Here is a 24,849-nt window from a genome sequence, read left to right as displayed (position 1 = left end):
GTGGGAGAGGGGCGGTGGCAGTGATATCACACCATAGGAGAACGTGCAACCTGGCACCCCCCACAGTCTAAAGCAGCCTCTATTGACTCTCTGGGTCGGAGACTCTGTGATACAACCCAGTAAAGGAGTAGTGGGGTCTGAGATACTACTGACTCGAGATCCAGAGCACCTTAAGTGAAGTCATAGTGACCCAAGGGAAGAACCCAGAGAAGGCACAAACTTCCAAAATCATGGGAAAGAGGAATAATACTGGAGCAATGAATGCTCACAACCCCACAACATCAGAACCCGATAAAACAGAAAATCAGAGATTTCTAGAAGATCAAATCAGGAAAATAACTGTAGAAATAATAGAGGTGCTTCGCAAAGAACTCAGAGAGAGCCAAAAAGAGATAAAGGATGCAATTAATGAAGTAAAGGCCTCAATTCAAAGCACAAACAACCGATTAGAACACATGGAGAACAGAATCTCGCTCTTAGAAGATGATCATTCCAAAAATGAACACATAGTTTCTAATCTAGGAAAAAATATCCGACAGCAGGAATCTGATATTGAAGAAATATGGGCCCATTTTAAGAGAGCTAACCTAAGAATAATTGGAATAGAGGAGGGAAAAGAAAGTGAAACCAAAGGGATCAACAATCTCTTCAAGGAAGTAATAGCAGAAAATTTTCCAGACATAGATCAAGAGGTCGATACACAGGTCCAGGAAACGTATAGAACTCCCTTTAGACAGGATCGGAGAAGTGGATCCCCACACCACATAATTGTCAAAATGACCAATGTGGAAGCCAAGCAGAGAATCTTAAAGGCAACAAAAGCAAAGGGCCAAGTGGCATTCAGAGGCAAACCAATTAGAATCACTCCAGACTTCCCAAACCAAGTCATGAGAGCCAGAAGGGCTTGGAGTAACATATTCCCAATTTTGAAAGAAAACAACTTCCAGCCAAAAATTTCCTACCCAGCAAAACTTTCTATCAAATTAGATGGAGAAATAAGAAGCTTCCATGACAAACAGAAACTGAAGGAATTTATGTCTTCAAAACCAGCACTAGAGAAAATACTCAAAGAGATTAACTACAAAGAAGAAATAGGTAACACACATCAGAACTAGAGAAACAAGATTTTCCATCCAACAGACAACTAAGATTGGTTATCTGTGGAGATTCATTATTTATGTTAGTCTTTTACCTATCTGTAAAGGGTATTGTTTGCCTTTATTGTTGTTAATTTTTAGGATTTCTGGTTGGAATATTAATATACCTTCAGATATAGCATTTGGAAATATTTTATCCCATTCTATTAGTAACTGTTAACTCTGTTTACATTGTCTTTGGATATACAATTTTTTTTATTTTTTAGGGAGTTTGTATACTCTTCTGTTGCCTGTGCCATTGAAATCATAACCAAGAAATCACTGCCAATTTCAATGTTGTGAGGTTTTATGACCCAGATTTTCTCCTAAAAGTTTATAGTCTTAAGATTTTTACTTAGGTCTTTTATCTATTTTGAGTTAATATTTGTCTATGGTATTAGGTAAGGGTCCAATTTTATTCTTTTCCATGTAATTATTATTTTTCAACAATATTTAGTTAAAAGATTATTATTCCTACCACCAAATGTTCGTGGAAACCTTGTCAAAAATAACTTGACAATATAGGGAAGAATTTAGCTCTAGGCTTTTATTTAACTCCAATGGTTTATATATCTGCCTTTAGAATAGTACTACACTGTTTCAATTATTGTAGCTTTATATGGTTTGAAATCAGAAAATATACATCTTCTAGCTTTGTTCTTTTTCAAGATCGTTGTGGGTACCTAGAGTCCATATTCCATATTAGGATAGATTTTTTTTCTGAAAAATAAATATATAAATATATGATAGTTTCACCTAAAAAATAGAAAAAATAGATTCTCTGGTAAGAAAGAAAGCAAAAAGAAATATTGAAATGTTATCTTTAAGTCATCAAAAGCTTGGTATCAGACAAATGAAAAAAAAGCAATGTGTAAAGTTGATATTATGGACTATAGTTAATAATTTTAAATGTTCCAGTAAAATACAAGAAAACAAAATATATTGACCCTAAGTGAATTTATATTATATAAGAGGCACCATAATTTTTAAAAAAACACATTCTAGGATTCCATTTAAGGAAATTCTTGCAAAGGTAAAATTACATGAATAAATTATTCAGTTGTTGGTAAAGCACTGAGTGAGAGAAGGGGTAGGCCAGATAGAAGCTTGAACAATTAATTTAAGTGATGAGTTCATGGTCATATAGCCATATATATAATAAAAATTCATAGAACCATACACTAAAATGTGTATATTACTATTTGTGATATATATACTAAAAAGTAGTACAAAACACGTGCATATTCATTCAAACTATACAAATTGGTCTCCAGAGGCAGTTTGTTTCATCCCTAGGAGAGAGGGAAGAGGACTTAGAGATGCTCTCCAGGAAGACATCCCATGAGAGCTCTATCCCTTCATAACTTATGCCTGCTTCCTATGCATTGACTTCTGAAATTCAAAATGACTTATGGTGACTTCATATTTTAGTTTCTATCCTGGTTTTTTTTTAACCACCTGCTATTCATATGAATGCCAAACTTGTCCCTGCACACAGGTCTTCTGATTTTAGAATTTTCTATGATCCTGCAACATGGCTAATGGAACACTTCAAAAAAAATTACCTTGAGTGATTTGAAAATGATGACTGGCCCCTGAGCAAATACTTTTATGGATATTCCTTTATTTGAGATTTAGGAACAGGATTCTGTATACTTTGCAAAAGTTGTAATTTTATTATGCTTGTTTTATTATTCAGGAGCAGGTAGGCGAGTCCTCCAAGGACTTAGAAGGAAATGCATGGTAAATTCAGGACTAGAATCATGTTAGTACCTCATCTTCCATATTTTCCTTTCAATTAGAGAGCATGAAGACTCTAAATATAAACTTCTCTAACATATTTGGTGCATTAACCTCTGATGGAACTTCTGATTTTGAGCTCACTCTTCAAGATGGTTGCAGGTTTTCAAGGAGAAAGGTAAGCTTCTATATTGAATATATACTTTTAGCAAAAACTATAATTCATGAAAAACATAGAATATCCATACCTACTATGATTTTATGGAACACATAGATGTGTTTTGAATATTTTTTCTTTGAAACTGAGCTGAACCTGGGGTATAAATAACAAAAATTCCATCAGTAGAGAGTTTGGTGATTTTTTTTCACCCCAAAAGTATAAAAACTATAGCATAAAATGTTTTCTGGCCAATGAGGTCATAATTTCATATTCTTCACTAAATTTTTGTTTAACTACATGTTAAAAAATACAAAGCAGAGGATTGAAGTGGCTCCTATTTAACACGCAAAAAAAAAAAACATATAGAATGAGCAAATTCTGATTTTTATTTAAATAATTTCTTCATAATGTTGCCATTACTCATACAAATCCACATGGATGTGGCTAAACCCATAGGTTCTTGATTAGGTCCCAACTGGGTTTAAGTCTTGAATCCTCTTAATCTTAGATGCAAAATAGTGGAACAAAACAAAACTTAATGAATATGCATCTGATTGATGATAAAATTTAAAACTAAAAATACTTAGACATGTAGAACATATACAGCACAAATACACACACACACACACACACACACACACACACACACACACTTTTATATGAAGCCTTCACTATTGATTGCAAAAAAGAAAATATGTTCCAAGTGGTCATATTTGTTAAGGTTGACAAACATAATGTCTTATATGGGGAAGTTAACAAAGGTTATGTAGAAAGATGGTGTAGAATAATAGTTACCAATGGACAGATAACTAATGACTTCCTAATCAAGTAAGATAAAATAACATAATTCTCCTACAGAATAAAATTTTTTAAATTTTTTAAATTTTGTTTTAATTGATGCACGTTTGTGTACAGACAGATTCTAGAGGATACAAAAAATCCCAGTATAATAAAGAGCAAAAAAAAAGTAAGTACAGGCACTTAAAGTGCATTTACCCAAGAAGCCCTGCACATTCAACCCCTATCCTAAGCTGACAGACAGTCCATCATTCCATCCTAATAATATCAAAGCAGCAGAAACATATGAGGATGATATGCTGCACAGAAACATCTAATACATCTCACACTCCATCCCCACGGTAGTATCTTGAATTATATCATTAGTTTCTTCATTTTTCAGATTGAGAAAATGAGGTTCAACAAATGTAGGTTAGAAACAGTAACTCATAGGTGGTAAGTGGTAGAGCTGCTTTGCAGCTGTGTGAAGAACTCAAGCTCTGCAACAGAAGAGCTTTCCTCTCTGTCTCTCTGTATCTGTCTCTTTTTCTCTCCCTCTCTCATTCTTTTTCTCTCTCTTATTTGCCTCTTCTGATTGTACAGGTCCCAACCTCCTCAGTGATCTTAAGACATCTACTATGTATTTATCACTCAGTTACTTCTCTATAAAAACCAAATACTCAGTTGGGATCAATGCAGACAATGAATAACTATAAACTGAGTTAAAAATAATTGAGTTTGTATGTTATTATGTCATTTTTACTTGGAATCGCTCTGCTTGAACTTGAAACTTGGCCTGCCGTTACCTCTTGAATAAAGATAAAAAATTAGACATCTTAGGTCTCATAATTTAAATGAAATTAACAACTAAATAAACTTGTTGAGAGAAATCAGTGTTAAGTATCTGAAGGAATCCTGTCAGGTGAGAATCATAACAGTATAAATTTTTTCTAGAATATGAAAATAAAATTAGCAAATAATTGTTACATATGTACATAATATCTGACAAGTAATGTTGGATAAAACTTACCAAATATTACTTTACAATTATATGAAATATAAAAACTGTGCAGAAATAGTTTACAAATCTATAATCAGTTTGCTTAATTATGTGTTTAAGTGGATGTTTCCTTGCAGTGAAATTTAAAATATGCATTATTGTTCTAATAAAGGAGCACATGGCATATCAACATTTCAATCTCCGAGCATTGTCTGTTCCAGGACATCTATTAACACTCTTGTCCTTTATTTCTCCTTGATACAGGGTGTCTTATTCTCAATAACACTGATGGAGAACAGAACAGAGGTAACAGAGTTCATCCTCCTAGGACTCACCGATGCCCTAGAACTACAAGTCCCCCTCTTTATCCTGCTCACTCTCATCTACCTCATTAATGTAGCTGGAAACCTGGGCATGATTGTTTTGATTCTTGTAGATTCTCGGCTCCACACTCCCATGTACCTTTTCCTCAGTAATTTGTCTCTGGTGGACATTGGGTACTCTTCCGCTGTCATTCCCACAGTCATGGCGGGGCTCCTCCTAGGAAACCAGGTCATCTCCTACAATGCCTGTGCTGCTCAGATGTTCTTTTTTGCAGGCTTTGCCACGGTAGAAAACCTCTTGTTGGCATCAATGGCTTATGACCGTTTCATAGCAGTGTGCAAGCCCCTGCATTACACCACCACCATGACGACTAGTGTGTGTGCATGTCTGACCATAGGCTGCTATGTCTGTGGTTTTATGAACGCCTCCATCCATACTGGAGAAACATTCAGTCTCTCCTTCCATCTGTCCAATGTGGTGCATCACTTTTTTTGTGATGTTCCAGCAGTCATGGCTCTCTCTTCCTCTGATAGACATGTGAATGAGCTGGTTCTTGTTTATGTAGCCACCTTCCAGGTTGTCTTTGCCCTCTTGGTTATCTCGGTATCCTATGTATTCATATTTATCACAGTTCTCAAGATGCGCTCGGCTGCAGGATACCAGAAGGCTTTGTCCACCTGTGCCTCCCACTTCACTGCAGTCTCCATATTTTATGGGACTGTTATCTTCATGTACTTACAGCCCAGCTCCAGTCACTCCATGGACACTGACAAAATTGCCTCTGTGTTCTACACCATGGTCATCCCCATGCTCAACCCTGTGGTCTACAGCCTGAGGAACAAGGAGGTCAAGAGCGCATTCCAAAGCATAGTCTGTCATTAAGCTTTTGATTCTACCATTGTAAAATGCACGGTGACCTTGTTCCATGCCTCTCAGATTTTTTCCATAGACTGAATCACATTGTAAAGGCCCATATATACGTTAAGTTCCTAATGTAATAACTTCATCTCTTCAAAAGTCAGTTTATTGTGTAATAACAAGGTAATATGTCCAGAAATAAAGTATCTAAACAAGAAGGCCAAGGTGAATCATAAGTTACATTTTTTTTCTTGCCTATCAAAAAACTCATTAAAGATCTTTCATTAGTTCACTTGTTCTAGTGCATTTCCTCTGCCACACACCAGGAGAAACACACATGTAAAACAAGGACATGCCATGTGCACATAAACAAGCTTATGGACATGCCAATGTGAGTCTATTTAAACAAGGTAGGAAGACATAAGTAGAATACAGCTATTTTTTTTTCCAGGAACACATTTATTTAGAAAAGCAGATAAACATTAAATGGAGAATGTGGTCAGTCTTCAGAGAAAGAGAGAGAGAAGAGAGAGCACTCAATCTGTTGATCTGGGATGTAAATATTTACAGAGGGACAGGAGCTTAAGAATGGAATACAGGAGGGATCATGGCAGAACCATGCTATTTCAGACCAGTTTTTATAGCGCATATGCATTGACCTGGTGTTATTTTTACGAAGTCATTATTCTCCTCACCAGGTAAACTCTCTTTTCCTGTTATATACATCTCCATAGCCTGCTCATCCCTCCCCTCTTGAATCTATTTATGTGTTCATTTATCTGTTTCTCCCAACTCTATGAGTGCAGTGATGTTATCTAATTTGTCTGCAGAATTCACAATATCTATTCAAGTGTCTGTTTCACAGTAGATTCTCAACAATTATTTTTTGAATAAATAAAATAAGCAAGTTTTGAGTCTAATTGTATCAATATATTAAATATTTGAAACATCAATAACTATAATGTATCGCTTATAATTAAATAATTTAGATATACTGGTATACATTTTCAAAAGACTCATTAATGTTTTTGCTTTGACAATTTTTTTTATTTGGTACTGGGAATTGAACCCAAGACATTATAGCATTTAGCTACCCCTTACCCTTTTTATTTTTTATTGTGAAACAAGGCCTCACAAAGTTTATGAGGATTTCTGTAAATTGCTAAGGCTAGCTTCACACCTTTGATCCTCCTGTCACAGCCTCCCAAGGAGTGGAATTATACCCAAAATGCCTGGCTTTGCTGAAATATTTTTATCTGAATTTCACCTCCAGCATTTCTCACTATGGGCACAATGTTTTCCTGAATCTCACTGCCAGGTTCATCATCTGAAACTGTCTCATATAAGCTCTCTGTAGTACAAAACTTACCCACAGGAATGTGTATCCATGTCTAATTTGCATTCTCTACATGCATAATTTCCTTTCCACATCTCAGTATTTGTAAGAGTATACTTGAATGTGCAAAAATTATAATATTGGTACTTTTTTTTTTATTATTTTTTTTCTGGTGGTACTGGGGTTCCTGGAAGCCCTTTTACCTCTGGGCTACACTCCCAGACCTATTTTTACATTTTTATTTGGAAACAGGGTCTCCTAAGCCAGCCCGCGAGGCTGGCTTCAAACCTGCGCGATCCTCCTGTCTCTGCCTCCCAAGTGCGGGGATTACAAGCGTGCGCCACCACGCCCGGCCAATATTGGTACTTTTAGACAGTGTGATATAACACAAATATTTGCTTTTATCTCTGTGATTATTTTTCTCAACTAGGAAATATTTACACTTTACTAAGTGCTATTTTAACTGTATACATTTATGGGGTAAAACAAAATTAATATCTGTTAATAATATAATGTGAAGCATTGATATATATGCATATACATACACATATATTTACATAAATGCATACATACATGTGAGTACCTACATCTAAACATATATATATATGTATATATATATATACATATATACATATATATGTTGTATAAGGTTAAAAATAAATTAATCTCTTAAATTTATCATTTCTTCTTTATAAGTACATATGAATTATAAAGAAAGTGAGTATCACTGTAGTATGTTCACATATGCACATAACATAATTTGATCAATTTGTTTCTGAGTGTGGAGGGTCGAATGCAGGAACATTCTACCTAACAGCTACACAGCCAGCCATATTTTTAAATATCTTTTCCTTTGGAAACAGTGACTTGAAAGGTTGCAGAAAACCTCACTAAATTTCTGAGGCTGGCTTCAACCCTGCTCCTCCTGTCTCAGGCTCAAAAGGACTGGAATTATAGACGTGCACCAGGATTGCTGGCTCAGTTCATTTATGTGTACTGAAATCTTTAAAATGTCTTCTAGCCGGGCGCGGTGGCGCACGCTTGTAATCCCAGCATTCGGGAGGCTGAGACCGGAAGATCACGGTTCGAGGACAGCCTCAGCTACTTAGTGAGGCCCTCTGCAACTCAGTGAGACCCGGTTTCAAAATAAAGAACAACAAAAAAAAATAGAGCAGGGGATATAGCTCAGAGGTAGAATACTTCTGGGTTCCATCCCCAGAACCGCAAAAATAAAATAAAAATAAAAATAAAATGTCTTTCTTCTACTGTGAAGTAAAATATTGTTATCAGCAGTCATACTGTGCAATAAAAGCACTTCAGAGCTTCTTGCTTCTTGCTAACTGCAGTTGAGGACCCACTGATCAAGCTTCAACATCCTTTCCTGTTCCCAGCTCTACCCGCCTCTGGTAATGACCATTCCACTCTCAACTCTTGGAGATCAGCTTTTTAGGTTCCACATATGAGTGAGATCATGTGGTTGTTCTCTGTGCCTGGCTCATTTCAATTAACACAATGAATTCCAATTAGATCCATATTGTTGTCAATGAGAGAAATTCAGCCTTTTAACAGCTGAGCAGTATCTGCAAATGTTTTCCTTATCCATTCATTAGCTGATGCACACGTTGGTCATTTCTATTTCTTGGCCACTGTGAATCGTGCTGTAATGGATATGAGAGGGTAGATTGTTTCTTCAGTATACTTATTTCATTTTCTTTAGATATATACTCAATAGTTGGATTGCAGGGTCATATGACAGTTTCTTTTTATTTTGTAAGAAACTTTCATACTATTTTCCCACAATGGCTCTACAAACTTGAATTCCCACCAATGGGCATTGTGCGGGGCTCCTTTTTCTCCACATCTTTGCCAACATTTGTTATCTTTACTATTTTCATAGTAATCAGCCATTATTCCTGGATGAGATGACATCTCATTTTGGTTTTAATTTGCATTTTTCTGATGATTGAAAGTGTTGAAAAATTTTATATACCTGCTGTTTATTTGTAGATCTTCTTTTGAGAGATATCTATTTAGAGCTATTGCCCGTTTTTAAATTATGTTATTCTTGTTTTAGTTTGTTCATTTGACTCTTTGCTATTGGGTTTTTAGAGTTTCTTATGTATCAATGTCTTGTCATATATATAATTTTCTAAATATTATTTTCTATGCTATAGATCATCTCTAACTGGTTGATGGTTTCTTGGCTATGCACAAGTTTAGTTGATGGAATCCCACTTCTCTATTTTTACCTTTATTTCCAGCACTTTTGATATCTTATCCAAATGAATCAACATCCCAAATCATTTACCCTATAATTTCTTTGAGTATTTTCAGTTTCATGTCTTACATTTTATTTATCATTATCAATAGGAATTTGTTCCAGGAATTCAAGGACTGTTCTACAAATACAAATCAATAGATGTTATATACCACATCAACAAAATAAAGGACAAAATACAGATTATCGCCTCAGTAAAAATAATAAAACTTAGCATGTCTTCTTGAAGATATTGGATATAGAAAAAATTGTACCACATAGTAAAATACATTTTCAATAAACATTTTGCTGAATGCAAAGATGCTTAAAATTTTCACACTCTGATGTAGAGTAAAACAAGGATACCCATGTCCACCATTTTTATTAGATATGGTGCTAGAAATCCCAGCCAGAGTAATGAGTACAGAGAAAGGAATACAGCCATTCATTGTCGCAGATGAAATGACGTCTGTGTAGAAAACATCGAAGACTCACCTCCCCCTAAAAAACTGTTAGAACTGACAAATTAAGCAAAGTAACAAAATTTGTAACCAATACACAACAATCAATAGAACTGATACATGCCAAAGCCAAATTATCTTAGATAGAAATAAAGAAACCCCATTCATGGCTAAAAATATACTTAAGAATAAATTTAGCCAAGGAGATGAAATATCTCTATGATGAAAATTATAAAATATTTATGAAAGAAATTGAAGACAAAAATAATGAAAAGAAGTCTCATGTTCATGGATTGAAAGAATCATTATGGTCAGCATGTTCATATACCAAAAGCAGCCTACATATTCAGTATAATCCTTATCAAAATACCTAAAACATTCTTTAAAAACACTAGAAAAAGAATCCAATTTTATAATGTGTATGGGACCACAGGGGGGGGGGGAAACCAAGTAGCCAAAATCACATGATCAAAAAGAATAAAGCAAGCCAGGCATGGTGGTGTACACTTGTAATCCCATCATTCGGGAGGCTGAGACAAGAGGCTCTCGGTTCATGGACAGCCTCAGCTATTTAGTGAGGCCCTCTACAACTCAGTGAGATTCTATGTCAGAATAAAAATAATAGGGCTGGAGTTGTAGCTTGGAAGTAGAATGCCCCTGAGTTACACCCCAGCACTGCAAAAAACAAACAAATAAACAAACAAACAAACAAAGCAGGAGACATTACACTACCTGATCTCAAAACATCCTACAAGTTATTGTCACAAAACAGTATGGTATTGGCCTAAATGCAGACACATAGATAAACTAAACTGAAAAAAAAAAAACTAGAAATAAAGCCCACACATCTACAGCCAACTCATAACAATGGTACTAAAACATGTATTGGATAAAATACAGTGTTTTTAATAAATGGTGCTAGGAAAATTGGATATTCAGATGCAGAAGAATGAAACTAGATCCCTATCTCTCGCCAGTTACAAAAATCAACTCAAAATGGCTTACGGACTTAACTGTAAGACAGTGGGATAATTTGGCCATGTATGGTGTGTGTATACCCTCTACCTACAGTCCATTTTCTATAACTAGTACCTGTCTCAGACTAGGTGCAATAAGGCAGGACACATACTAAAGGAAGTCCAAGGCCTGAGCACTATTGCTCTTGTAGTCAGATGACATCAATATTTACACAAAATATTAATATTTAACTTTATGAGAATCCAAACGTGCAAGAAGGTCTTAAGGAAAGATTTATATCATTTTAATTTTCTTTACGTATTACAAATTATAACTTTATAAACCTAAATTACCTTTTGAGGCCATGCCACCCTAGAACACAGAACAAATTTATAACCGTTATGCATGCCTGCATGAGAGAGGTATGACAGGTCTGCTAGTGAAAAGGGGCTCAAAACAGATTATGTGGTGAAGAGTATCGATTAGTTTCTTTTCTAGGAAAAAAAATGTGCACACCTTTAACATAATGATAAAGTCAGGTATTTCTTAAAAGAAAATATTTTTTCTAATAATACTCTTAAATAATTTTTGTAAAAAGAAAAAATGCTTTGTCCAGAGGGTGATAGTAGTTAGCAATATTGTCTTATATGATTTAAAATAGAAGACTTTGAATATTCTCCTAATCAAGAAATTATAAATGCTTAAGATGATGGATGTGATAAATGCTTGATATGGTGGAGGTGTCCTAAGTTTGATACACTTATATAAATGCACTAAAATATTACTCTATATCCCATATAAATATAAAATATAAAATCAAATGATAAATAAGTAATATAAGCATGTGATGGTTAATCTGCATTGTCAATTTGACTGAATTTTGAAAATCCTAAGATTCCGTGATTTGAGGTGTGTTGATTGGCTTATGTGATGGAAGGTTGAAGGGAAATTCCTGCCATGAATGTGGAACGCACTGTTCTGAGAGATGCAGGACCAGATAAAAAGAAGAAAACTTCCTGAATTGTGTGTGGTTCATCCTAAGAGAAGTACATCTGCTCTTGCCTGGATTATCATCCATCAGCTCTCCACACTGGATATTCATCATCATTTCTTCAGAAAGTTTTCTGGCCCTGGACTGGGACTGCATTATCAGTCATTCTGGTTCTGAGACTCCAGCTCTTGGACAGCTTGACCAGCTCCTGGTTCTTCCAACTCTGCATGCAAGCACAAACAGCCACAGGGGACTCACTGCTTGGACTGTTAACTGATTTGATAGATTCCCATTTACCACATACACATCTTGTAAGTTCTGCTAGTCTAGTGATATCTGACTTTATATTAATATATCTGTCTTTATATCTGTCTTTATATTAATAAAGACTAAGACTTCATTGGGAAAACTTGCACCAATTTTGAGAAACAGCAAAAATTAAAGTAAAAAAAGCAATGCAAAATAAACTTCCTAAGGATATGAAGAAACTAGAATGGATTATTTGGGGGAATAAAAATGATAAAGTCACTTCTATAAAATATTGGAAGTATTATTTTCAATTAACATATTTGCCATAAGACCAAGCATTCTAATTCCGAGATATTTACTCAAATTTAAGAAAAAAAAAAACCCGTATGTTAGCACACTCAAAAAAGTTAATCGATGTTTACATCAATGTTATTTCAAAACACCAAACACTGAAATTTAAAAAAAAATTGGTTCTAGCTGGGGCATGGAGTGGTGGCACACGGTTGGGAGGCTAAGACAGGAGGATCATGCAGGTTCGAAGCTAGCCTCAGCTACTTAGTGAGGCTCTCAGATTGGAAAACTAGATTATTTGGGTAGTGATTACACAGCTGTATATTTAACAGAAATTCTTAGAACTGTACACAAAGAAATGTTCATATTATTACTTGCGATTTAAACATTAAAAAGTATTACAAGTCATATGTGCATACACAAAATGCCCAAATTAGTCCCCACAGGCAATTTGTCTCTTCTCTAGGAAAGAAGGAAGAAAACTTAGATGATCCCATGGGAAACCTCCCCTGAGAACTCTGAGTCTTCATAACTTACGCCAGGCCCCTAAACATTAGTTTCTAAAATGCAACTTGATGCCTACTTACTTTATTTTAAAGAAACTAAACTTTAATCCAAGTCCCATTGAATAAATTCTATTCATCTGAATTTTATAGATTTTTATGCATAGAGCTTCTCTTGATTTTAGAATTTTCTATGATCCTGCAACAGGACTAAAACAAATCTCAAAATAAAAATTACCTAGGGTGACTTGATAATGATAATTTCTGAGGAAATTATTTTATAGACCTTTTTTATTTGATATGTACAAAGTTATGTGTACTTTGCATAAGAGGTAATTTTATTATGTTTATTTTATAACTAAGGAAGAGGCAAGGAACTACTCCAAGGACCTATAAAAAAAATAAATGGTAGATTCAGCTCCCATTATTTCCTTCCCAACTAAAGACCATACAATGACTACCCACTATATGAGAGAGTTTTTCTAACATAAATGATGCATTTAATCTCTGGTGGGACTTCTGATTTCAAGTTTACTCTTTATGACTCCTGCATGTTTTCAAGGAACAAGGTAAGCTACTGTATTCAATATACACTTTTAGAGAAAACTGTAAATCATACAAAAGGTTGAGAAAGCCAGACTTACTGTGATTTCTGGAGCACATAAATACATGCTTTGAATATTTTGCTTTAAAGCTTACATTAGTCTGGGAGATAACTGTCAAAATTCCATAATAGAGAGTTTGGCGACACTTAGGAAACATGATTTTGTTCACCTAAAAATATCATTCAAAAACAATAGCCTTGATAGGGCTCTGGCTAGTGAGGTGCTAATTTTATCTTCTTCACTATATACTAGTTGAACTATATTTTAAACCAAAGACAAAGCAGAGGAGTGGAATGGTCCCTATTAAAATTTAGAGAATTAGCAAGTTCTAAATTTTATTCTAATATTATCATCATAACTTCATGATTTTTTCCAGTACATGCATACATATCAACATTGGTGTGAATAAAAACACAGGCTGCTGATTAGGCCCAAACTGGGCTTAAGTCTTGAATCTTCCTCAAAAAAAAAAAGATGTAAAAGAGTAGAGCAACACAAAACTTTATGGTTTTCAATTGCCTTAATGGTAATATTTAATAACTAATACACACATACTCATTTCTATATAAGCCATCACTGGTGATTGTAGAACAGAACTTATACCAAAATTATCATTTTTGTTAAGGTTGGCAAACATAACACTCAGGCTCTTACAGTGAAGTTGTTTCCAGTGTTTGTCCAAATAAATTCTTGCACCATTTGCTCTATGTTTTCTTCTATTAGTTTCTTGTCTTATGTTTAATTTAGCATTGCCATGTGGAATTGTTTCAGAAGAATAGGTTTGTTCAATACACCACATCAACAAAATAAAGGAAAAACTAGATTATCAACTCAGAAACTTTGATAAGATTTGGCATTTCTTCATGAAAAAAAAAACCAGAAAATTGGGCATAGAAAGAATATCTTAAGATAAAAAAAAATCCATTTAAAATAATCTCAACTTAAACATATCCTCTACCCAATCCGACTCCTTTACCCACCACCCAGCTCCTCCCACAACACCCACCCTCACCACTGGAAAGGCTCTGCTGACTTGCCGATACCCCTAAATTCCTAATATTAAGATTGGTCTAAGCATAATACTCACGAACGATGGGTAGAAATCAGAAAAACAGGACAGAGAATGCTATAAATATGAGAACCAGGAATTATGAAGAGACAGCAGAAATCACGAATACTGACCTACTAGAAATGCAAGAAGGGGATTTCAGAATCTTGATTTACAACATGATGAAGGGATTTAAAACAAATATAGAGGAGGTTAAAGGTGAGTTAGAAACACTAAAAAAGAATCAGAAAGAGGTCTGGAATGAAATGAAAGAGGCAATAAGTGAAATGAAAACACCAATAGAAAGAAATTCTGGAAGATTAGATGAAATGGAAAACAGAATATCAATATTAGAAGACAGTACATCCCAAACCGAAAACACAGTCAGTGATATGCAGAAATCTTTACAGCAACAAAACCTAAACATCCAGCAATTATGGGATAATATGAAGCGTCCTAATTTACGGATAATAGGCATTGAGGAAGGGATAGAGGTACAGACCAAGGGCATCTGTAATATCTTCAAGGAAATAATCTCAGAGAATTCCCAAATATGGAAAGAGACTTGGACCTTCAAGTCCAGGAGGCATACAGAACTCCACTAAGACAGGACCAAAGAAAGACCACTCCACGCCACATAATAACCAAAATGACCAGCATAGAGGCCAAGGAAGGAATCTTAAAAGCAGTGAGAACAAAAGGATGGGTGACATACAGAGGCAAAACAATAAGAATCACCCCAGACTATACAACCCAGGTCATGAATGCTAGGAGAGACTGGTACGACGTGATTCAGACTCTGGAAGAAAATAACTTCCAGCCCAAACTAATTTATCCAGCAAAACTACTATTCAAGATCAATGGTGAAACCAAAGTCTTTCAGGATAAACAGAATCTCAAAAAATTCATGAATTCAAAGACAACACTAGAGAAAATTCTTAAAGAAATAAACCATAAGGAAGAAAAAAGAAGCAGACTTCAGAATCAGAGAAGAGAGGAAGTTAATAAGTGGGCCATTTAAGTAAAGAAGAAAGATCACACCACCCAAGAGTAGACAGAACACAAAATGGCAGAAAACAAAAATCATATTTCAATAATATCTCTTAATGTCAAAGGACTTACCAATCAAAAGACATAGACTGGCAATGTGTTCTCCAGTTCCATTGGCTTTTCTTGCAAATACCATGATATTGTTCTTTATAAAATCTGGATCATACTGTGTGTATGTCACAGTTTTGTCATCAACTTCTCTGTTGGACACCTAGGATGGTTCTGTAACTGCTTGTAGTTTTTAGATTGTTTTTTTTTTAAATCAAAGTGTTACTTGTTGCTGAATTATTTGGTGAGAAAAAGAATGTTCACAGGACAATTTTCAGAAGGTAACTATCTGTATTATAAGGAAAGGGAAGAGCAGGGGATATAGCAGTGTGGTAGAGACCCTGCTTAGCTATGATCCAAATCCCCATGGGAAAAGAAGGAAAGAAAAAGGGGTTAGAGGATTCACTCATTTTTTTAACCTTAAACTTATGCAAGCCCTTTCCATATGATCCCCCCAAAAAAACACTCCACTGAAAATAACAATAGTTCTCTTTTATTTTTTGGTAAATGCCTTGAGATGATTAATGCTTTTCAATCGCTGACATTTGAGCTGACATATATAATCTCTCAGTTCTCTCCCACCCATTCAGCCACTTCAGTTTTTGACCACTTGTAAATTCTGGTCAACTCCAAAACAGTCCCCTGAATCAGAATTATTGTATTTTTTTTTTACCTCTGCCCAGAATAACTCCCACTTTCTGTTCAATCTGGTGCCTAAATGATAGCTACTCAGGGTACATGTCTGTGAGACATCCTGAACTACTTTAGAAAATACTCATCTCATATGAAGCTTCTTTTCTTGCCTAATTTATTCTCCACACTACTTATCAATATTCATCTCTTCTATGAATTTGTTCTTTCATCTATCTTCCTCAGTTTGAATAGAAACTCCCTGAAGGCAGTAACTTTGTTGGCTTTGTTCTCAGCTGTATCCTTAGTACTTAACAGAACACCTGTCTCTTGGAGATTCTCCAAAAATATTAAATTCACTTACAAATAAGCTAGTTAAGTTCTAGAAAATTAGAATCATCCAACATCTCAAGATTTATAAAACTGCTTAAATGTACTAAGAGGGTTATGTTACTACTACTGAAGGACTGGGGTGCGATACAAGTAATCTTTTTTGCCCAGAGTCTTTGGTGAAAGTCATGTGCTTCTTATCTATAGAACTGTGGAGAACATCATACTGAGTGAGATCAGTCAGAATCAGAACACCAAGGGCCGTATATTTTCCCACATATGTGGAAGCTAGAGAGAAAAAATGGGGGAAAAAAGACCTCATAAAAATGGGGAAGACATCAATAAAGTAGTGGAAAGGGATTGGGGGAGGAAGAAGGGAAGGGAAAGGGGAGGTATGGGGAAGGAAAGATACCAAATAATGTTATGTGCACATATGAATGTGTCACTATAAATCTTACCATCATGTGCAATTAAAATACATCAGTAAACAATTTCTTGAAAATAAGATTTTTTTTTTGTGGGTCTGGGGGTGGAACCCAAGGATATTCGTCCTCTGAGCTACACCTCCTGCCCTATTTTTTATTCTTTATTTTGAAACCGGGTCTCACTGAGTTGCAGAGGGCCTCACTAGGTAGCTGAGGCTGTCCGCGAACCGCGATCCTCCGGTCTCAGCCTCCCGAATGTTGGAATTACAAGTGTGCACCACCACACCTGGCTAAGATCATCAATTTTTAGCCTTTAAAATTTTAATGAAAAAGATAAATTAAAAAGAGAAAGTGATATTTCCAAATGGAACTATTTTTCCATATCATTTAAATTTTCTCATTCTGGAATAATTTTAAACTATCAAACTAATGCATGCATATCTACATTCATAGTCACACAATTCACAATTGCCAAACTATGGAACCAGAAAAGCTGTTCATCAATAAATGAATGGATTACAAAACTATGGGATATGTACACAATGGAATTCTACTCAGCCATATGAAGAACAAAATTATGTCATTTACAGGCAAATGAATGAAACTGGAGAATTATGCTATGTGAGATTAGTCAGTCACAAAAAGTAAAAAAAAATCAGATACTCTCCTTAATATGCAGGGAGAAATGAATATGAAGCTAGGGAGAAAAAAGGTCATAGGAGAAATTCTAGAAGAAGGAGTAACCACAGATGAGCAAGTAAAGGGACTAAGGGTGATGAGAAGGGGGAAGAGCAAAATTTCCTCTCACAAACATATTAGTCAGTAAGCGAAGTATACAAAGCAGGATGGAGGGTAGAATGGGGTGTGAACTGGGGAAGGGCTAAATGAGTGATGTGTGCTTTTTTGCCTCTACCATCTTGTACCCCATTGGGATGTATGACTAAAATGCACAAATAATTTTTTAAACAACCACTGAAAAAATATTTGCAGAAATGTTTCAAAAATATTGTAAAACATTTGTGTATTTCTTTCACTTGGTTTATCATAACACTATCATCTTACATTAATATGGTACAATTCCAATGATGCTAACCTTGAAATATTATTATTCACTAACTCCAGACCTTATTCAAATATCACCATTTTTTTCCAAAAATTTTCACTTTCTATCCTACTATGCACACAGGATAATTAAAGTATTGGTTATTATCTTGTGCAATCACTTTGAATGGATTTTTAACAGCAACATGTATCTACTGCTATAACTGCTACCATAGAAGCCATGGGAGTAATAGGCATGTTCATAAATTGTGCTAGAGAGTTATCTGTGAAGGATTTGATGGGTAGTGACTAGCATATCAGATTCATCTTAAGAATTTGGGAAACCTCCAGGTTTTTACAGTTTGGTTTACTTATTGAGCAACAAGCCTCAATTTAAAAAATTCTTTTACTAAGAACAATTTATTCCAGGAAAACTGGCGGCATCAAAAACACTCCATCTGTAACATTGAACAGTCTATTTCTTTTGAAATTCTTCATATTGTTTGCTTTGCTTGGCAACTTACAGTTGATCAAGGACTGGAAATGTACCTGAAGACCAATTAGGACATCTCTCCATTTCCAAATGTCACATCATAATAAAAATCCTTGCAAGGGGGGAGTGTGTGGAAGATGGCGGCGGCTGTGGCCGCAGTGGCGACAGCTGGCAGAGGCCGAATAGGACATGTATTCCTCTGAGAAACCCCAGACAACAGGTTTTGGCTTAAAATCTGATTGGGACGACATACAGAGACATTTCCAGTTGTGACTTCCTATCTAAAATATAAGAGAGAAGAGACGGATCAAGATGGTGTGGTGGCAGCACTGGTGGCAGTGGAGAGGGCCAGTATTCCAGAGAGGCATACAGATTTGATCCAATCCACCCTGAACTTTTGAAGAAATCTCCCCGAAAGTAGACTGCCGAGCTCCTCTGCACTGCACTGGGGGCAGAAGTGTGCTTGGAGCAGCAAATCCCACTCTCAGTGGTAGGCTGTGGCCCTCCACTTTAGGTGAGGAGACAAAATCCATTGCTGCTAGGGATTTGGGCTCCCAGCTTCTGCAAATGACACATGCTGCTTTCTCCTACTAAATTATATATATATATGGAAAAAATGGAAACCTCCGTAGATGTCCTGCACATGGTGATGGGGACCGGAGCCTGCCACACACCGGGACCGGGTCTGGAGCCAGCATGGCCAAGCCCAGAGCCTGCCATGTGATAAGGCCGGGTCTGGAGCCAGTGAGGCTGGGCCCGGAGACTGCCGCATGGTGAGGCCAGGTCTGGAGCCAGCAAAGCCAGTCCCAGAGCCTGTCACCTGGCAGGGATGGGACTGGGGCCTGCTCCACAGCAAAGGGCCAGCAGGTCCCTGAAACTGTGAGGCCAGGAAGCACCAGAAGCTGCCACTGCCTCACCTCATTTCTCAGCAGATTCCCAGATCCAAGTGATCTCTATTTTTAAAAAATTGGATGTGAGTGGATCATCTTGTCAAAGTTACTCACCTTCTGGCTTTCAGGATCTCAGCAAGTGGGAATAAGTGTGGAAATTAAAAGAAGGACTTCCAAGAAACGTAGAAATGAAATTGTTTGGAAGTGGAGAAATAGAAGCTCTAATACATTGTTGGTGGGATTGCAAGTTGGTGCAACCACTTTGGAAAACAGTAAGGAAGATCCCCAGAAGAAGGAAAATGAACTTACCATTTGATCTAGCAATATCACCTCTGGGTATCTACCAGAAAGAATGAACCCAAAATACCAAACTAATGCATAGCAACCATGTTCATAGATACACAGTTCACCATTGCCAAACTGTGGAACCAGCCAAGATGTCCTTCAATGCATAAGCAGATTACAAAACTATGGGATGTGTACAGAATGGAATTTTGGGATTTCCCAGCCAGAGGGGAGAATGAAATTATGGCATTTTCTAATGTATGAAAACTAGGGAGAAATGGGTAACAGGAGGAACTCTAGACACAGAGGGGATACTATAAAGGAGCAATTAAAGTGACCTATCTGAGGGGATGGGAGGGAGAAGAGGGAAACTCTTTAAAGCACATGATGTACTTAAACATATCAAAGTTATGATGTACTTAAACATATCAGGAAACCAAGCATGGGAAGGAGGGAAGGGGTGGGAAGGGATGAAGGATGGGGTAAGGGCTGACTGGGTGATGTATGCATGTATATCTTCACAAGGTTTTTATCCCATTAAGATGTATTACTACAATGCACCAATAAAAATTTATTTATAAAAGTAAAACCCTTTCATCAAACTAAAATTTAAATAAAAATAAATAAATGAAAATCCTTGTCAGTGATTCACTGGCTCATTGTTAATTATTTTTACCCAATAAACGTATACTCCTTTCTGACATCCTTGAACTCCTGCTGAAGAGAAGTGATGGAAAAAAGAGAAGTGATGCAAGATGGTTTCCCTGGTTTCAAAATCATGAATAAACTCTTTTGTTAATTTTGTTTTGGACATAGTTTTGCCTTTGATATGCATCAGAAATGGTAATCAGCAATAATAGGCCCCAAATAATCATTTAAGGAGTTCAAGCAGGATCCAAGAAAAACAATGGAAAATGATGTCTCATAATGAAATATGTTTCACTGCTTAGGATGAGGGGGCTTCCTAATGTGAAACTGACATCTCAAACCTGACCAAGGCACCTTTTATTATTGCCTTTTATGAAAGCAAGTTTTTCCTAGTTATCTTTATACTGTGGTTCAACATTGTGTACTAGATGTAAATGTTGAATTAACTAAATTGGGGGGGGTCTATGTTACCAGACCACAGGGAGACTTCTCTGAACTGCATGGAGAGTGTGAACCAAACTCGTCAATAACCTGAACATTAACCTTCTGTAGTAATTAGTTTGGAATTAGTAGGTATTCTCCCTGGTGTAGGTGGATAATTTATTTTATGTTTGGGGGGAAGTGTCAGATAGATATTTGATGATCCTAAGTAATGCCAAAGATCCATTAAATGACATCCTTTTTACTCCTGAGAACATAGGTAGGCTCCATTTCTCAGTCTCCATGCTGGTCATTCTGGGCTTGTGCTTGTGTTCCTGTCAATGAAATATGCTCAAAAGTCATATATGCAATTCAAGACTGGCCTGTGAATCCCCTTATGTGGTCATCTTCAGTTTCTCTCTCTTTCTGTCTCCAGTTAACCAGAGATTCAGGCCACGAAAGATGACAGATCTCTGAGAAAAGCCTGGGTCACTAAGTCACTGTATGGATTCCCATTAAACAAGTAATTGAACAATACATGAGTAAGAAAAACTTCTATGGTTATGTCCCTGCAATTTTTAAATGTGCTTATATAGTAGCTATAATAACTTATGCTAATTAGTATAGACAAATTCCCATTAGATAATCTAGATACTGTTGGTAGGAGTTAGGACATTATTTAAAGGGTGAAACTGTCAACCTATAAGTGCAATTTAATGTCACAATTGTCTATATTAAATGCCCACCAGTTCAAAAAAAATGCAAAATGACTACCCAAAATAATAATATGTTGAATATGTCAATTGTGGGGGTTTTATATTTGATTTTTTAGCATTGAGGTACTTTTTTCTCTACCTAGTTTGTTGATTTTTTAAAATCATGAAATAATGTTTAATTTTATTAGTTGCCTTTTCTGCATCTATGGAGATGATCATGTGACCTGATCTTTCATTCTGTTAAATATATGATATACCTAATTTGCATTGCTACATCATGGAGATAAATTCTATAGAAATTGGCCCCTTGAGAAGCATGCTGAAGGAGCCAGAGGTTGCACCTCTGAAAGGGACTGTACACTGAAGTACTCTTACTTGGTACTTATGGCTGCTTGAGAGAGGGGCTGATTTGAGTAAAATGAAATTTCTCTTTTTATTTGATTGTGGCTGCTTTTTATTTTGTGCTATTCTAGGTACTGCAACTAATTAACTAGAACTACTTAATTACTTAATTTGGCTTCTAATGTTACTTTGATGGGTATATTGTTGTTAGATTGACGTTTCTGTGAAGAAGCGTGTGGGGTCTTCCTACTTCACCAATTTGTTGACATCACTTCCTTCTGTCTCTGTCTTAAATTCTTCTCTTGTCTTCAGTATCTCTCCATTAAACGGTATTTTAAACATCTTTAAGTTCTAAATGCTAGAAACATTATAAATTTGGTTTTGTCTAATTTTATCCCATTAATCAAAATATTTTGTAAAATGGTTGTTAATGTCTACTTTTATTTTTAAAATTTGTTTGTTTTATATTTATTTCATATTAGTGATGATTAACCACTTACTTTAATCATTTTTGCTTTTTAATTTTAGTTTATAAGTACATATTAATTAGAATGATGGATGGGGTTCATTGTGGCACATTCATATATACACATGCTGTAATCTGATCAATTTCACTTCTCAAATTTGCCTTCCATTACTTCCTCCCCCTGACCCCCTTCCTTTGCTTCAATGGTCTCCCTTGTAGTTTTCATTAGATCTATTTCTTCTCTATTCCTCTCCTGCTTCCACATACTAGAAAAGTAGGTGCTTATGTTTCTGGGTCTGGCTTATTTTGCTTAACATAATCCTCTCTAGTTCCATCCACTTTTCTGCAAATTACATAAATGTTTATGTCGAATAAAACTCATATATATATATTTTTTTTCTTCGTTAATCATCTATTAAAGAATGTCTAAGCTGATTCTATAACTTGACTATTGTGAATTGTGCTGTTATAAACATGGGTATGCATGTTTCACTAAAGTAACTTATCTTTTTTTCTTCTCTTCTTTATGCTTTGAGGTCTTGTTTACATCTAAATAATATATACCAACAAAATACACACATCATTAAATAAACGTCATTAAAGTTGTATCAAATTCTTATGATTTCAGGATGCTTAGGTCTATTTTTAAGTAAACAAATAAGTAGTATTAGACATAATTTGGGTTTAAATGCCCCATATGATCACTAACATTTGAGTAGTAGAAGTAGATTAAAAAGAAATGAAATCATATTGTGTGAACATACATAATTAAAGGATTAACCTAGACATGATTTTTCTTTCTTAACAACCCTTTTCAGTGCATTCTTAACTTCTTTGTTTCTCAGGCTGTAGACCACAGGGTTGAGCATGGGGATGATCATAGTATAAAACACAGATGTGAATTTGTCTGTGTCCATGGAATGACTGGAATGTGGCTGTAAGTACATGATGATGACAGTCCCATAAAATGTAGAAACTGCAATGAGATGAGAAGCACAGGTGGTCAGAGCCTTCTGGTATCCCCCACGTGAGCGCATCTTCAAAATGGTGATAAATATGAACATGTAGGAAATCAAGATAATGATAAGTGCAAAAGCAATGTGGAAGCTTGACAGAAGAGAAAGAATCAGCTCACTAATATGCTTATTAGAGCAAGCCAGAATCCTCACTGCTGGAATATCACAGAAGAAATGATGCACCACGTTGGACATACAGAAAGAGAAGCGAAATACGTCTCCAACTTGTAGAGAAGCGTTAAAAATACCAATGACATAGGAGCCCATGGCCAGACAAGCAGACACACTTTTGGTCATGATGGTGGGGTAATGGAGGGGCTTACACACTGCTGCGTAGCGGTCATATGCCATTGAAGCCAAGAGGTAACTGTCTACAGTGGCAAAGAGTATGAAAAAGAACATCTGAAGAACACAAGCGTTGTAGGAAATTACATTGTTTCTCATGAGGAATCCAGCCATGACCTTAGGAGTGACAGCTGAGGAGGAACCAAAGTCCACCAAAGACAAGTTACTGAGGAAAAAATACATGGGAGTGTGGAGCCGAGAGTCCAGCTGGATTAACATGACCATTCCCAGGTTCCCAGTCAGAGTGATGAGATAGATAAGGGTGAAGATTGCAAAGAGGGGAGCCTGAAGTTCTGGGGCTACGGTGAGTCCCAGCAGGATGAATTCATTCACCTCTGTACCATTCTTCATAGATGCTATTTTAGAATCATGAGATGCTCTATGACAAGATAAAGGAACAGAGTGATTAAGAATGAAAAGAGTTGGCAGAAAATGATATGTGTAAGCATTCTTTTGCTATTGCATAATTTGTTCTTCAGCATCCTCCAAATCTAAAGCAATAATATGAGAACACAATTCCGTGGATAACTTTATCCATACATATCAAACATAGAGCGTCTTCACCGATCACCTTTCCAAATACTTAATTTCATATATTTGTAAACCGAATTGCAGGGGATAATAATGAATTGTCCAAGATCACATGTCTGGAATGATTAATCTCCCAAATAATATCTCGTAGACCACTCATAGCTTTCGCATATATGGTGCGCACATGCGAGCACATGTTATGTATATATACATTTAAACCTATCTTCAGCACCAGGGAGTTGATTAGTTATGATGCCCATCTATATGTGAGGTAACAGCAAACAAAAGTTTGAGTAATTTACTTAAGTTTGTAGAGTTATTAGCTAAAAGAACAAAGCTTTAGCCTAGTGAACAGTTGCTTTCAACCTAAGCAATATTTATGAAATTGCCAGGCATGGTGTCTCACCCCTGTAATCCAAGTACCTGAGAGTCTGAGACAGGAGGATCGAAAGGCTTCAGGTCAGCCTTAGCAACTTACTG

The 24,849-nt window shown here is 36.0% G+C and overlaps 2 protein-coding genes across 2 annotated transcripts in view; one reads left to right on the top strand and one right to left on the bottom strand.

Annotated features, from left to right (window-relative positions):
* Window positions 1–5,101: 5,101 nt before the first annotated feature.
* Window positions 5,102–24,849, top strand: part of LOC308260238 (uncharacterized protein) — a gene marked incomplete at both ends in the record, with an annotated part of 32,407 nt that continues 12,659 nt past the window's right edge. The window contains 3 exons of the mRNA XM_080691548.1: window positions 5,102–6,007; window positions 23,323–23,414; window positions 24,078–24,142. Of these exons, the coding sequence (XP_080547674.1) occupies window positions 5,102–6,007; window positions 23,323–23,414; window positions 24,078–24,142 (1,063 nt within the window). The remainder of the gene's footprint in view (window positions 6,008–23,322; window positions 23,415–24,077; window positions 24,143–24,849) is intronic.
* On the bottom strand, window positions 23,254–24,189 carry LOC308279685 (olfactory receptor 5B2-like; the record flags this gene model as incomplete). The annotated part of the gene is made up of 1 exon (XM_080719803.1): window positions 23,254–24,189. The coding sequence occupies one exon, from the start codon at window positions 24,187–24,189 to the stop codon at window positions 23,254–23,256; it is 936 nt and encodes a 311-aa protein (XP_080575929.1).

The sequence above is a fragment of the Muscardinus avellanarius genome (assembly GCF_963383645.1).
Source record: "Muscardinus avellanarius genome assembly, chromosome: 1".
Lineage (NCBI taxonomy): Eukaryota > Metazoa > Chordata > Mammalia > Rodentia > Gliridae > Muscardinus > Muscardinus avellanarius.
Note: the sequence above shows the minus strand (reverse complement) of the source record. Positions and strands in the feature narration are given on the sequence as shown.